The sequence below is a fragment of the Diabrotica virgifera genome, chromosome 7 (genome assembly GCF_917563875.1).
Source record: "Diabrotica virgifera virgifera chromosome 7, PGI_DIABVI_V3a".
Classification (NCBI taxonomy): Eukaryota; Metazoa; Arthropoda; class Insecta; order Coleoptera; family Chrysomelidae; genus Diabrotica; species Diabrotica virgifera.
The window spans coordinates 133905400-133919290 of record NC_065449.1 but is presented as its reverse complement, the minus strand read 5'-3'; the positions used below and the strand labels follow the sequence as shown (position 1 = coordinate 133919290).

The 13891-nt window shown below is 30.1% G+C and overlaps 2 protein-coding genes across 6 annotated transcripts in view; both read left to right on the top strand.

Annotated features, from left to right (window-relative positions):
• Window positions 1–13891, top strand: part of LOC126888763 (activated Cdc42 kinase-like) — a 1045651-nt gene that overhangs the window by 818329 nt on the left and 213431 nt on the right. The gene's annotated exons all lie outside the window — the stretch shown is intronic.
• On the top strand, window positions 9479–11893 carry LOC126888764 (uncharacterized). The gene is made up of 3 exons (XM_050657148.1): window positions 9479–9980; window positions 10043–10129; window positions 10182–11893. The coding sequence occupies exons 2-3, from the start codon at window positions 10119–10121 to the stop codon at window positions 10651–10653; spliced, it is 483 nt and encodes a 160-aa protein (XP_050513105.1). The 5' UTR covers window positions 9479–9980; window positions 10043–10118; the 3' UTR covers window positions 10654–11893.

Genomic DNA, 13891 nt, shown 5'->3' with positions numbered 1-13891 from the left:
ATATTAATTGATTATAGTCTCAGAATTGTAATCAATTATGTTTTTAGCAACCCAACCAAAGTTGACATTGACAGTTTTGACAGTAATTAAATATTTGATAGTGATCATTGTTGATTAGCGTTCGAACAACCGGGCCTAAGGACCAGTTGTTCGAACGCTGGTCAAAAATTATCATTATCAACTATTTAATTACAATTACATTTGATTAAGCGTACTTCTGATAGATGTCACATTTTGAGGTTATGTTGACATTTTTTACTGATTTATTTTATTATTTTGGTTTTAATCTAAAATAAACCATAATTAAACTCTTTCTGATGTTAATTTCTTGTTTTTACTTACAAATCAATAATAATAATAATAAGCAATTTTTAATAATTTAACAGCTGCGGCTATATTTTAATTACTGCTTTACCTGCAATCAATGAATGGTTAGTGTTTAGTATCAATGTATTTTTGATGTCTCGATTGATTCCCATCAAGAAAATTGATTACAATAAACTGATTGATTATAATTAACTTCTTGATTAGCGTTCGAACAACCGGCCCTTAGTGTTAATCCTTGGGGAGTTCCGTTATCTTGGGTATACAAACTTGAAAAATGATTAGTAAGTTTAACTCTAAAATCTCTGCTATAAACAAAATTTTTGATAAAAGCTAGATTTCCGTCCACATTCCGTTGTTTTAATCTTGTTAGGACATCATACTTCCACAAAGTGTCATAGGCTTTTACTATATCAAAGAAGACGGTCAGTACTTGACGATTACTTGCAAATTCCTAGTGTATGACAGATTCTAGCTTAATCATGTTGTCTGTTGTACATGTACATGTACATCTGTTTTTTCTAAATCCGCTTTGTTGTTTACATATTAAATTATTGGATCTCAGGAAGTATTGCAGACGTTTAAGTATTTTTTCTATTTTTTTTTCCGGAAACATTTTTTCGAATTATAGATAGATAGCGCTATAATCGGAAAAACGATTGTTGGAAATGGAAAATTAAATTAAAAAATGGAAAGTCCCCACTAAAATGGAAAATTTTACTTAAATTTTTTTGGTTGTAGGACCTAATAATCAAAACCCAATAGGTCCCCACAACGCTCGAGTGAATGCACATTAGTATACTTTGCTCCCCTACCATAGAGTATTCTACTCGATAGAACACAAGTTACTGAAGCATCTAAAAACTATTGGACATTATTTGTTATGTTAGTAGTAATTATTGGATACCAACGTGTCTTTATTTAAATTTTAGCAAAATTACCAAAAAATTTTATAAGTATAAGGCTTAGGCGAGGCCGGCGTAGCTCGGCGGTAGTATGCTGGGCTCGCGTGCTGGTAGACCGGAGTTCAAATCCCACCGCCGGCAAGAACAACTAGACATTTTAAAAAAATGTCTATAGGCCCCAAGTCGGCTTAGCCTGAATAAAATGAGTACCTTGGGTAAAACCAGGGGTAATAATAGGCGGTTGACGCGCAGCACTGGCCCTGTTACCTTCCTTGTATACCGTAGGCCCTAGATATAGCAGACTACCCTGCTATACTTCCAAGTCCACGTGAGCGGTATAAAAAAACGGGAGACTTGGATTATAAGGCTTAGGCTCGGACATTTTAGGGTTTTATCTTATTAAAACTATTATTGGTTGCTAAACTAGAATTACAAAAATTAGACTTAAGTACCTACAGAAAATACAAATACAAGTTAGTTAAGTTCTAAAAGAGTGTCAAGATATTTTATGCAAGCAAAATGGACAAAATTATTTTTTATTAATTTTGATGAAAAATATGGTTGACAGTAACTTAAGCCTTTTTATTGTGGGAACAATAGTCTATTTATTTCCAATAGAGAAATCCATACCAGCTGCTATATTTTTAACTTTTTTGCATATTAGGACTTTTATTATATGGACACAATTATTTCTACAATAACTACATAGAATGTAATTTATGAGGATGAGAATAAATGAGACAAATGTACATATTAAGATTAATAAAATATCATTAATTATTACTGTTTATTTCAGAATAAATTTTCGCAATACCATAAATAAAAATATTTCTTCTTTGTGTTATATATATACTATCGTATAGACAGTAATGAAAATATTATTGTATTTATTACAATTATTGTTACAATAAATAGGTTAATAGACCAGTAAGGATCTGTTTTTAGGTGGCTGTGAGAGGTGGCATTCAGATTTTTGCGGATTAAGTTAGGTGATAACTTCGTTAATAATAATTGATTTATACTCCTTCTCAAATATGCCCGGAACATTAATAGAAAAATTCAAATATTTAAAAATTTCGAATAACATCGATCTTTTTCTACTTTTTTTGTTTATAACTTTAAAACGATTCATTTTGGAACAAAGTCGTATAGGAATAAAACAAAGATAATTAAATTTTCTATCAGATGCGATTGGTTAAAAATGTCTTAATTTATCACCCTTGCTGCAAAATAGCAATAAATATAAAATAAGCGGGCAAAACAAGCCTGTCCTTATTCAATGATTTTCCATCACTTAGGTTACACTTGAAATCTTCCTAATTCGCTTAGAAAATTTTTGTAATGTGTTAAAACCGTACACCAAATTTCATTAAAATTGACTTACTAGATTTTGAATTATAATTTTGCAATCTAAACTTTTTTAAAAAATTAAAAAATTTTAAAATCTTGCACAACAAAAACTAGAACATACAAAGATTTGTCAATTTTTTTACATATAAAGAAGCACTCTACCTATCTAATGCACTTTACAGAATCGAAATCGGATTATTTAAGCAGCCTCAGCAATGTTTTAAAGTTATAAACAATTTTTTGGCTTATAAACAAATAATGCTGTGGCCAGGAGGGGGTGCTACGGGCTCCTTTATTTAGATTATTTTTATGTATTTTTTGACCCGTAGAACACGATTTTTTTTGGGAAACAGTTGATCCGGATGTCGATAAGATTGTTATAAACAAAGAACTTGAGGAATTACATAACATCGATATTTCGCAAAATAAAACATTTTTTTTTGTATTTCTTGGGTAATTCTAAGCAAAAAATGTTCTTACAAGTTTTTTCGTAGGGTGCATAGTTTTCGAGAGAAACGCAGTGGAACTTTCAAAAAATCGAAAAATTGCAATTTTTGAACGCGAATAACTTTTGATTAAAAAATAAAATAGTAATTCTGCTGACAGCATTTGAAAGTTTAAGTCAAATTATACCGGTTTTAATTATTTGCATTGCTAAAAATTATTTTTTTTATTATTAAACAAAGCTATTTGTTTATAAGTCAAAATTTTTTTTATAAGTTTAAAACATTGCTGAGGCCCCTTAAATAATCCGATTTTAATTCTGTAAAGTGTATTAGATAGGTAGAGCACCTCTTTATATGTAAAAAAATTAGCCAACTTCTAAATGGTCTACTTTTTGTTCAGAAAGATTTTAAAAATTTGAACTTTTTTAAAAACATTTAGATTGCAAATTTATTATGCAAAATCTATTAGGTCGATTTTAATGAAAATTGGTACACGATTTAAGTATGTTACAAAGAATTGCCTAAGCGAATTACTAAGGTTCTAAGTGCCACCAAAGTGGTTAAAAACATTGAATAACAACAGGCGTATTTTGCCACCTAATTTTGTATTTATTGCTATATTGCAGAAAAGGTAATACGTTAAGACATTTTTGACTAGTCGTATATCATACAAAATTCAATTATCTTTATTTTATATCACTACGACTTTGTTCCAAAACGAACCGTTTTAAAGTTATAAGCAAAGAAAGCAGAAAAAAGCTTACTGGTCTATAATGTTAGAAAGATCATAATACAAAATTGGAATTAATGTGATTGTTTGCTGCTGTTTATTTTCTTAATAAATAAAATTTAATATCCAATAATTAGAATATTTTCCGTATAGAATAAATTCCTAGTAATAGAACATTATTACTATTTAAACCTAGTTACTTAACTTTCTCAAAATATTCTTAAAAAACACACCCTTCTAACAAAAACATAACCTATTTACAACTCGTCACCAGAGACAAACTTAGATAAGTAATATAATATAATAGTATATCGAGAGACAACCCGCCTGTGACAAATATAATTTACATTTCGGACCGAAAAATAAATACCAGAGTTCTATTTTAGAATTCTTTATGAAAGCAATGTTGCCGGCAATCAAACGAGCTGCTGGACGCAGAATCATCGAAAACTTGGAAAGAAAGTATTCATGACACGAATATACGCTGATCGACGGTAGCGCCGTCTGTAGCAAATGCACAAACCTTGTTCTGAATATTATTTTTCACTTAGCAATGATTCTGCGTCCGGATGTTAAATTTATTTAATTTATTTCTAAAGCAGAATACGAACTAAAGAATTAATTTTTATCTTATTACAATCTAGATTATAAAGGAATTTCGTTGTGTTACAAGAGAGGTCGTCCCTGCCACTTTCTTCCGAATTATACAGGGATTACTTTTGTGCGTCCATATATGGACGCATAAATGTAGCGGACGCACAATCATATCTAAATTGAAAATGTGAGGACGCAGAAAGATGAAGAAGATATATATATATATATATATATATATATATATATATATATATATATATATAGACTTTAGTTTTTTATTGAGGTTGCAGTATTATATTATATTATATTATTATACCAAACTTCTTTATATATATATATATATATATATATATATATATATATATATATATATATATATATATATATGTTATATTTCTATTTGATCTGAAAATTAAATTTTGATAATTATAAGCAGAATTCAATTTAATATAAAATATTTTCAATTTTCTCAACCACGGGCATATAAATTTAGAACAACCTGTATACAACAAATTGTTATATTTAATTTTAAGAAGTGATTAAACGAAACTCGGGACAATGCGCTTAGAATAAACAAAATGAATGGCGCGTACCATTATCGTTGTTCGCGGAAGGTTCGATCATTAGCCTATGCTAAATAAAACTCAAGTGAAATCGATAATAGGTCATTATCGTTGTTCGTGGAAGGTTCGATCATTAGCCTATGCTAAATAAGACTCATTTGAAGTAGATAATAGGTCATTAAATTTTGTAAATAGTAGAAAGTAATTTTAGAATGGGAATTAACTATTTTTTTGGAAATCCATTAAGCATATTTAGAAAGATTAAAAATTGGTTTTGAGGAATACTGCGAATGAGAGTTGGTGGTGGAAGGTTGATTTGTGAATCTGGAAGGGATATTTAGAAAGTAGGGGAATGAATGAAAAATAGAGATCAGAATGTTTTGAGCTGTCGAGAAGTGAAGTCCAGTAGTAGACGGTAGTGTACGGAGAGTGAGAAAGCCGGTGTAGTTCCGTGAGTGTGGAGTATCTATCGTGGAACGAGAGGTAGGCCAGGTTGAGAGTAAAAGAACCTCCTTGAGCCAAGAGTGTCCCGGTAGCTGATTGCAGTTTCGAAAAAGGTAGAACACGGCATCACGACAGAAGCAGGAACGGGAGCTATACGAGCTAGTTTTCAAAGGAGAACATTACTGGAAGCCAGGACGAGGTTTTGATCGCAGCCAAGGATAGCAGGAAACGGGTCTTGTGTGAAGACATTCTCAGTTCACCAGAAAAAGGTCAGTCTCATTTGTTTGGACATGAATGTATGGGTTTTTCGTATTAAATACCACATTTAAAATTGAAGAACATAATAAATAATATCAGAAAAGCTTCATCAAACTTAAATAGAATTGTTGCTAATAAATCCTAATAGTTAAATGTTAATAAAAACTTTCAATTGGAAACCAAAAGGAAATAAGATTCCCATTTGTAAATGTTATGTTTAAGAATAATAAGATATAGCAAATATTAAGCAGTGATTGCCATTTAAATAAAATAAACAATACTTTGATTATAATTGTAACCCATATGTGTGTATTATTTTACTCTTTTCTTTCCTATCCCGATTAGGAACCATTGAGAAATACTTAGAAGCCACGTAAGTAAGTAATTAATTTATAATTCGCCCTGAGATTGAAAACATATTGATATGTGATCAGGTTAATTAATTAGATTATTATTAATGCATTGATTAAATTAAATGACATATAAGAATATTATCTCATATCAATAATCAAGATCACATCAATATATATATATATATATATATATATATATATATATATAATTGTTAATATGTAATGACTGTTGGAATTGTAATAAAAAAATTTTTATAAAAAAATTTTTTTTGGGGAATGCAGTCAATAAATTTTTGGGTTATTCAGTGAAACACTTTGAACTTATTAGTCGAGCTTTCGAAAATTTTATTTTCTTTATCAAGACTATCTACAAATAAAAATGTTTAAATTTAGATAAAACTCAAAATATAAAACTTAACTTACTGCTCGTGGTTACAAATTAATAATTATACAACTTATATAAAAACATGAAAATTTCTTAAAAGTAATATGTAAACGTAAAAGTTTTGATAGTATGTCAATTCGACATCACTCAAAAAAATGTCGTTGGACTACTATAATAATTCGATGGGTTGGGAAAGAAATTAATGACATAATTTGTTGTAATTTATGATAGAAGAAATAAAAAAATATATTTTAGGTAGAATTATTAGTAATATTTCAACAAATTTTAATAAGACAAAATGTTATTATAAATGATACTTAATTTATCAATGTCAGATCTCTTATTAATGCAATTTGATTTTTTTATCCAAACCATTTCTTTAAATTCTCTTTTGCGTAAATTAATTTCCCTTTCTAAAATTGTGGTTTCTTGAAACATGAAAACATGATCATCATTAATCACATGTTCTGCCAAGGCACAAGATGGGACATTTCTCTTAATATCACTTTTGTGTGAAGTTAATCTAAGGGATAAATTCCGTGAGGTTTGACCAACGTAACATTTACCACAAGTGTTACAAGGTGTAGAGTAAATAAGATTAGAAGTCTCCATAACTTGTAGTGGAGTCTTCGTTTTGGTGTAAAGACTGTTTAAAGTTTTAATATTTCTATCGAATTGACATACTATCAAAACTTTTACGTTTACATATTACTTTTAAGAAATTTTCATGTTTTTATATAAGTTGTATAATTATTAATTTGTAACCACGAGCAGTAAGTTAAGTTTTATATTTTGAGTTTTATCTAAATTTAAACATTTTTATTTGTAGATAGTCTTGATAAAGAAAATAAAATTTTCGAAAGCTCGACTAATAAGTTCAAAGTGTTTCACTGAATAGCCCAAAAATTTATTGACTGCATTCCCCAAAAAAAAAAAAAATTTATTATATATATATATATATATATATATATATATATATATATATATATATATATATATATATATTATATCAAGTAGTGACTCTTGAGGATGCAGTCAGTTTATTTGGCCCACAAGACAAAGAAAACTCTTTGACTTACTGTCAAGCTTTCGAATTATATTTAATTCTTTTTCAAAACATCTACAAAATTTATAAATATAAAAATTAAGTAATTACAATGTATATTTTGTTTACTTACTAGTGTATACACTTCATACATGTTGAACAACGAACCATGGACACAACATAATGTAATAGATTGGCTAAAATTATTTAAATATTTTAATATGTGTGTGATTGTCCTTTTAGTAAAGTTTCAACTTTTTCAATCAATCTCAACGACTAGTAAGTAAACAAAATATACATTGTAATTACTTAATTTTTATATTTATAAATTTTGTAGATGTCTTGAAAAAGAATTAAATATAATTCGAAAGCTTGACAGTAAGTCAAAGAGTTTTCTTTGTCTTGTGGGCCAAATAAACTGACTGCATCCTCAAGAGTCACTACTTGATATATAAATCTACAGTCAAGAATACCACCATCTTATATATATATATATATATATATATATATATATATACATACATATATATATATATATATATATATATGTGCATTTGCTACCCATACACCTCCGATTGCTACATCCTTAGTTCGAGTGTGCCTCCGATTTTACGAGTTCGCCTCCGAAATCGGAGGCGAACACGTACAGTCATGTTTCTTGTGCATTTATTTGCTAACTCGTCCGTATAAGGCGTTTGCCAATTTTTTAAGTAGAGGTAAAATCGAGTCATTAACGTCTATCGATATACATTTTAGTTCGCCGTATCTGGCGTCAGAGGCGCAGCTTGTTACACGCGTATACTCTGTCGTTAGCCGAAGGTAGTGGGCGCCTCCGATATATACGCTATGTCCACCGGTTCACTTCGCCTCTTAGTAGTGGCAACATCGCAATCATTTAATCGCATAATGTAGTCGGAACCTGATACACAATGATTATGAATAGCTAGATATAAGACACTGCAACGCTAATATTTTTATTTTCTCACCGTAATAGAAAATTTTATGCAAGTTTGCATTTGACTAAATTCGTATAATTTCGGGGTAATCTTAAATTTATCAAATCCTAAGTAGGTATCTAGCTTTATCTATTTATAAAATAGGGCCCGTGATTTAAATTAGAAAGTCTAAAAGGACAAAATTTCGTACCATACCATTGTTTTGTTTTATTAACACTGCCCTTATTCTTATTCCTTTATTTTGATGTTAATCAAACTCGATACTGAAACACAGCTTTTAATGTAAATAATATGAAAAGGAATTAAGGCCGTTCCTCGCGATTCTGGGCATAGGAAATTCCAATGTTAAAGTTTAAACAAAATGACGCAAAAACTATGGCAGATATTGAGATAATTCTTTTTTTATATGAAAGGTCATAAAAAATTCTAGCGCACTATTTGTGTATGAATTATGAAATTGTTTAAACAATACGCTTTTTAAAAATATTTTTGTTTAAAATTAACATAAAAAATAGTAAAATAAATACGGCGCTATAGAATTTTTCGCACTTTCCGAATCTATTTTTATTTTTTAAATAAAGTGTAACACAAAACAGCTATTTTGTTTAAACTTTTTAAAAAATCCAAAGTGCTGGTAAAAATTGTCTCTGTCGATCCGGCACAGGCTCTCCTTGTCGATATCTAGCCGACAGGTAGATATCGACAACGATATAGGTACGCCCTCTCGCTTTGGGGTAGAGTCATAAATATTTTGAAAAGGCTTCTTCAGACTTTTGACAAACCAGTGTGATAGTTTTTACAATGGGTAGTTCTCGAAGACGTTTATGTGCGCCACGCAAAAGTCGACGTCAATTGAGGAAATTTTATGCAAGCCATCAGTAAGTACCGATTATTTAATTTAATTTTTTGTTTGAATAGAAGTATGTATTTTCTGTTGATTTTTGGCATTTTCCTTCTAAATTTTTATACTAACTGTTTTTATAACAATACTATGGTTCAGTTTTACTTATATAATAATAATAATTGTAGATTGCAGCCAGTATATTTTTTTGCATTTCAATCATAATTCTTTTCTTTTCTTCTTTACATGAGCTTAGAGCATATATTTTGCAGTAAAATCAAATGTTGTCAAATTCCCGTTGTAAGATCAGATCCTGGAGTTTTCTTGGGATTTATGTTTTCTCGTATTTCTTTTTTAATGTAACGGGAGTAATTTCTGAGCTAACTTGAATTGTTTCCATCCCTGCTAGGTCTACTATATTTTGTTCATTTGTTCAAAATTTTGTGCTAAGTAATTTGAAACCTCTCTGAATTTGCCTGACTATTTCTTGCCCAATTTCCATTTTCTAATCTAATTGAAGGGGTGGTTGAGTGACTGGTCATTTATTGGAAAAAATTTCATCTTTATTTATAATCTAGATTTAAAAAACTCGTAAAAAATTGGATTTCGGAGCATCATCTTATTTTCTGTATATACATGGATTGTTTATTCATAAATCGTAAAATATATTTAAAAAAATCATCAGAAAGTAAGAGAACTATAATTTTTTAGGAAAGCAAAGCTTGACTGTGTGGATGAAATTCCGAACACGGCACTTGAAAGTGAAGTTCGTCCTTCAACGAGTGCGTAAGTGAACCATTTTCTCATCATCTAGTAATAATTTGCAATAACAAAATTGCGTTTTTTAGACATGGCCAAGCAGATTCTGGAATTCGAACAGAGGGCGTTTCTAAAGAGTTTCAGATTCTTGAAAAATCAGGGCAAATGGAAACTTTGTAAGTAAAATATATTTCTCAGAGAGTTGGACCATAAACACTTTATTTTCAGGTCACCTTCCAAAATTTGTGGAAGAAGAATTGTAGACGTCTGTCATTTTTCCAAAGCTCTGCTAAGTTTTCCACACTGTGGTCTATTTTCTTGTGATGGTACCACAGTAGAGTTGTTGAAAGAAACTAGGAAGGGGTTGGAATCGACTTTTCTATTCCAGTGTAACACCTGTAAGTCAACTGTGGAAGTTTCCACTGATGATCCATATTCGAAACAGACTCCAGTCAATACTGCTGCTGTAACTGGAGTGATATCGATTGGATTGGGATATGCCAATTTAAAAGAATGGTGTTCTACCCTAAATATGCCAGTGATGTCAGAAACCATCTACAAGAAAATAGAAGGAAAGCTGATGGACAATTTCTATACTACAGCCACGGAATTGATGCTAGCTGCTGGAAAAGAGGAAGAAAGTCTAGCACGAGAATGGGGTGAAGTTGATCCAGAAGATGACAAAGCTGTATTAGTGTAATAGCTGATGGTGCATGGGCAAGAAGATCTAATAAATCTATATTTTGGGCCAATTCGGGTGTGGCTTCTATCATAGGAAAAAGAACTGGCAAACTATTGTATTTAGGCGTAAAAAACAAGTATTGTTGTGTGTGCGTCAAAAAATTCTATCACTCCACACGTATGTTACAAAAATTATAACGGTACTTCGACTGCAATGGAAAGTGCAATTGTTGTAGAAGGTTTTAAACAGAGCATACAAATGCACAACTTGAAATATAAATATTTTATTGCTGATGGCGACAGCAGCACGTACAAAAAAATATGTGAAGCCAAACCGTACGGCAATAACTTTTTTATTGAGAAAATCGAGTGTAAAAACCAAGAAAGGTGGCTATCAGTTAAGGTGTTTGGCGGCAGCAGTGTCATATAATTCCCGTGGAAATTATTTAAATAACATATTGCAAAATATAAGCAAAAATGCAACTGGTTGTTACCAAAATTTATTTTCTCAAAGAAAAATTAAAAAATGATTACAAGCAAAAAAAAACAAAAAAAAGTTTTAAAAACAAAGTAATAATAAACCTGATAAAGACTGTGGTCTAAATGCAGAAGAGTCAGTTCAGTTGTCGGATGAAAAATTCGAAGCAAAAAAACAGGAATTTTTAAAAAATCTGGTAAAAAATATCTTAGAAAGAACAGAGATTTTTAATAATACCACTGCTCAAGGTCATAGTGCTGCTTGGTATGTAGAACGTCAACAACGGTTAACGTCCAGCAATTTCGGAAAAATATGCAAATTGCGAGAGAAAACAGACAGAACTAAAACTATTGAAGCAATATTGAATCCAACATTTTGTGGAAATAGATTTACGGAATATGGAATTGCGAACGAACCGAAAGCAAAAGAAATGTTAGAAACAATAATTTTAAATATAAATATTGAACTATCAGGACTTTTCATACATTATGAATATCCCTTTCTTGCAGCTAGTCCTGATGGCTTAATAGGTGACTCAGGCGTAGTCGAAATTAAATGTCCATATAAAGCTAGAGAACTTACGCCTGAAGAAGCTATTGAACAAAAAAAAACTTCAATTTTGCCAATTAATTGACGGTCAATTGCATTTGAAAAGAACTGATTCCTATTACTACTAAGTACAAGGACAGTTATTTATTTCGAACAGAGAATACTGTTCCTTTGCAGTATGGACCCCAAAAGGAATTTTATACGAAAAGATTTATAAAGATATAGAACTGTGGGAAAATATGCTACCAAAATTGCAAGATTTTTATTATAATTTTTATTTGAAACAACTTATAAAGAAGTTTAGTTTTCCGTCGTAGCTATATCGTTTTGTTGATAAACTTTTAAAATTGTACTTACAATACTTTCTTAGAAGATGGTTACGACATTCAATTTTTCTCAACAAAATTATTCACATATGTATTTTCTAAAATTTTTGATGAACACTACTATCTCCATCGGCTATTAAAAGTTTGTACGTAATACCACGCGTGTACTACATTTTAATCCATCTAGAATTATTTGACTTTCCATTGCAGTCGAAGCTTTTGTCCAATTTTTGTAACATACGTGTTCATTCTTACCTTCTCCGTATAATTTACAGTAGGAACAGTATTTGTTCCTAAAACTTAATCTTTTGCGTTCTGTAACCAATAATGGCTACAGCTCCAGAATTGGGGTTATACTTTGTTTTATATCATACACTTTATTCAAAATAACCCCATTATGAATTTTCGTGATCCAAAAATATTAACACAGAAAAAAAAAACAATCCTAAACCTGCTTTCCTTGAGATCGTTCTGAAATTGATAATCACACACTTTTTAAGTTTGCATTAAATTTTGAACATAATTAAATATGTATCACTAATATTCCAGACTCACTAGTTTGCTTTTTTTTAAGAAAAACAACTTACTTGTTTTTTGTTACCATAGATTTTCTCAATTTCTTATATATCCATATACGCTATACCCATAGTTACATTTAGTCTGTGTCGAGCCATTTATTTATGATTTAAAACTTTTTAATAATAATCAATCAAAGTACAGCTCCCGGAACGAACCATGGCCGATGTGAAACGCTGTCGACAATCGTACGCCCACTTAAACTCTACAAGTCTACACAGACAGGATTTCTCTCAACGACCATGGTTCGCTCCGGGAGCTGTATTGTCATTTAGATCATTACTTGAAAATTAACTAATCTTCTTTTAATTTTTTTATATGATGTTTTGTGAAGAAGGATGACTTGATACCTCTATGTACCTTTGATTAGTTGTAAATAAATTATTAAAGTTAAATAAATTTTACTTCTAAGGTCTGTTATTCTAATTACCCCATGATCCCACTGTATAGAAGATCGTGCACTTAATTGCTAGAGACAACATCACTGCTAAATTGTCCGTAAAAAGTGACAAAAAACAAAAGAAAATATACATTACAAAAAAAAAGGAATTCAGTAATACCGTGACCTCAAAATATCTCTCTATATTTACATTAGTTTGTTAATTTTGATGTATTTAAACATTTTAAATCTTAATTATTATTGTTCTCGAAAACATCACTTTGCATGATTCTAAATACTATAATTTACAATTTTATGAAAGTCTGTTATTCTAAGTAACCATAATCTTATTGAAGAGAAGAATGACAACAAGTTTATCATTGTATTGTTACTCCAGGGGGTCTGTCGCTTCACTAATCGCCTCTAGTAGCATTTTTGATTTTAACAGATTTGGTTTATGTGCAGAAAGAAATTTTTGAAATAGGGATAGGCAACTCATTTTTACCGTTACGTTTTAAATGGTTGGGCCTTAAACAAAAAGTAATTCCAGGGGGTAACACTTATTCCAGCGCACTGTATATAATAATGTAATTTTTTGCAATAAACATATTTCAAACGAATGACCATATTTACCTTGAGCCACTGTATAAGTTGAACAATAATATATAAGTTAAAAAATATAAAAAGAAAATTTTTTAAGTAACGCTTTTCTTTAGTTACGAGTGACTAAAATTAAAAATCCTATAAAAAAATCAACTAAAAAGCAAAAAATAAACAAAAATTGAAAAAATCTAACACATTCGTCAAAGAAAAGCGTGGAGCGTGTTCATCGAATAAACAGTTTTCGCCCAACGCTTATCTTTAAGGAATGTGTTAGATTTTTTCAATTTTTGTTTATTTTTTGCTTTTTAGTTGATTTTTTTAAAGGATTTTTAATTTTAGTTACTCG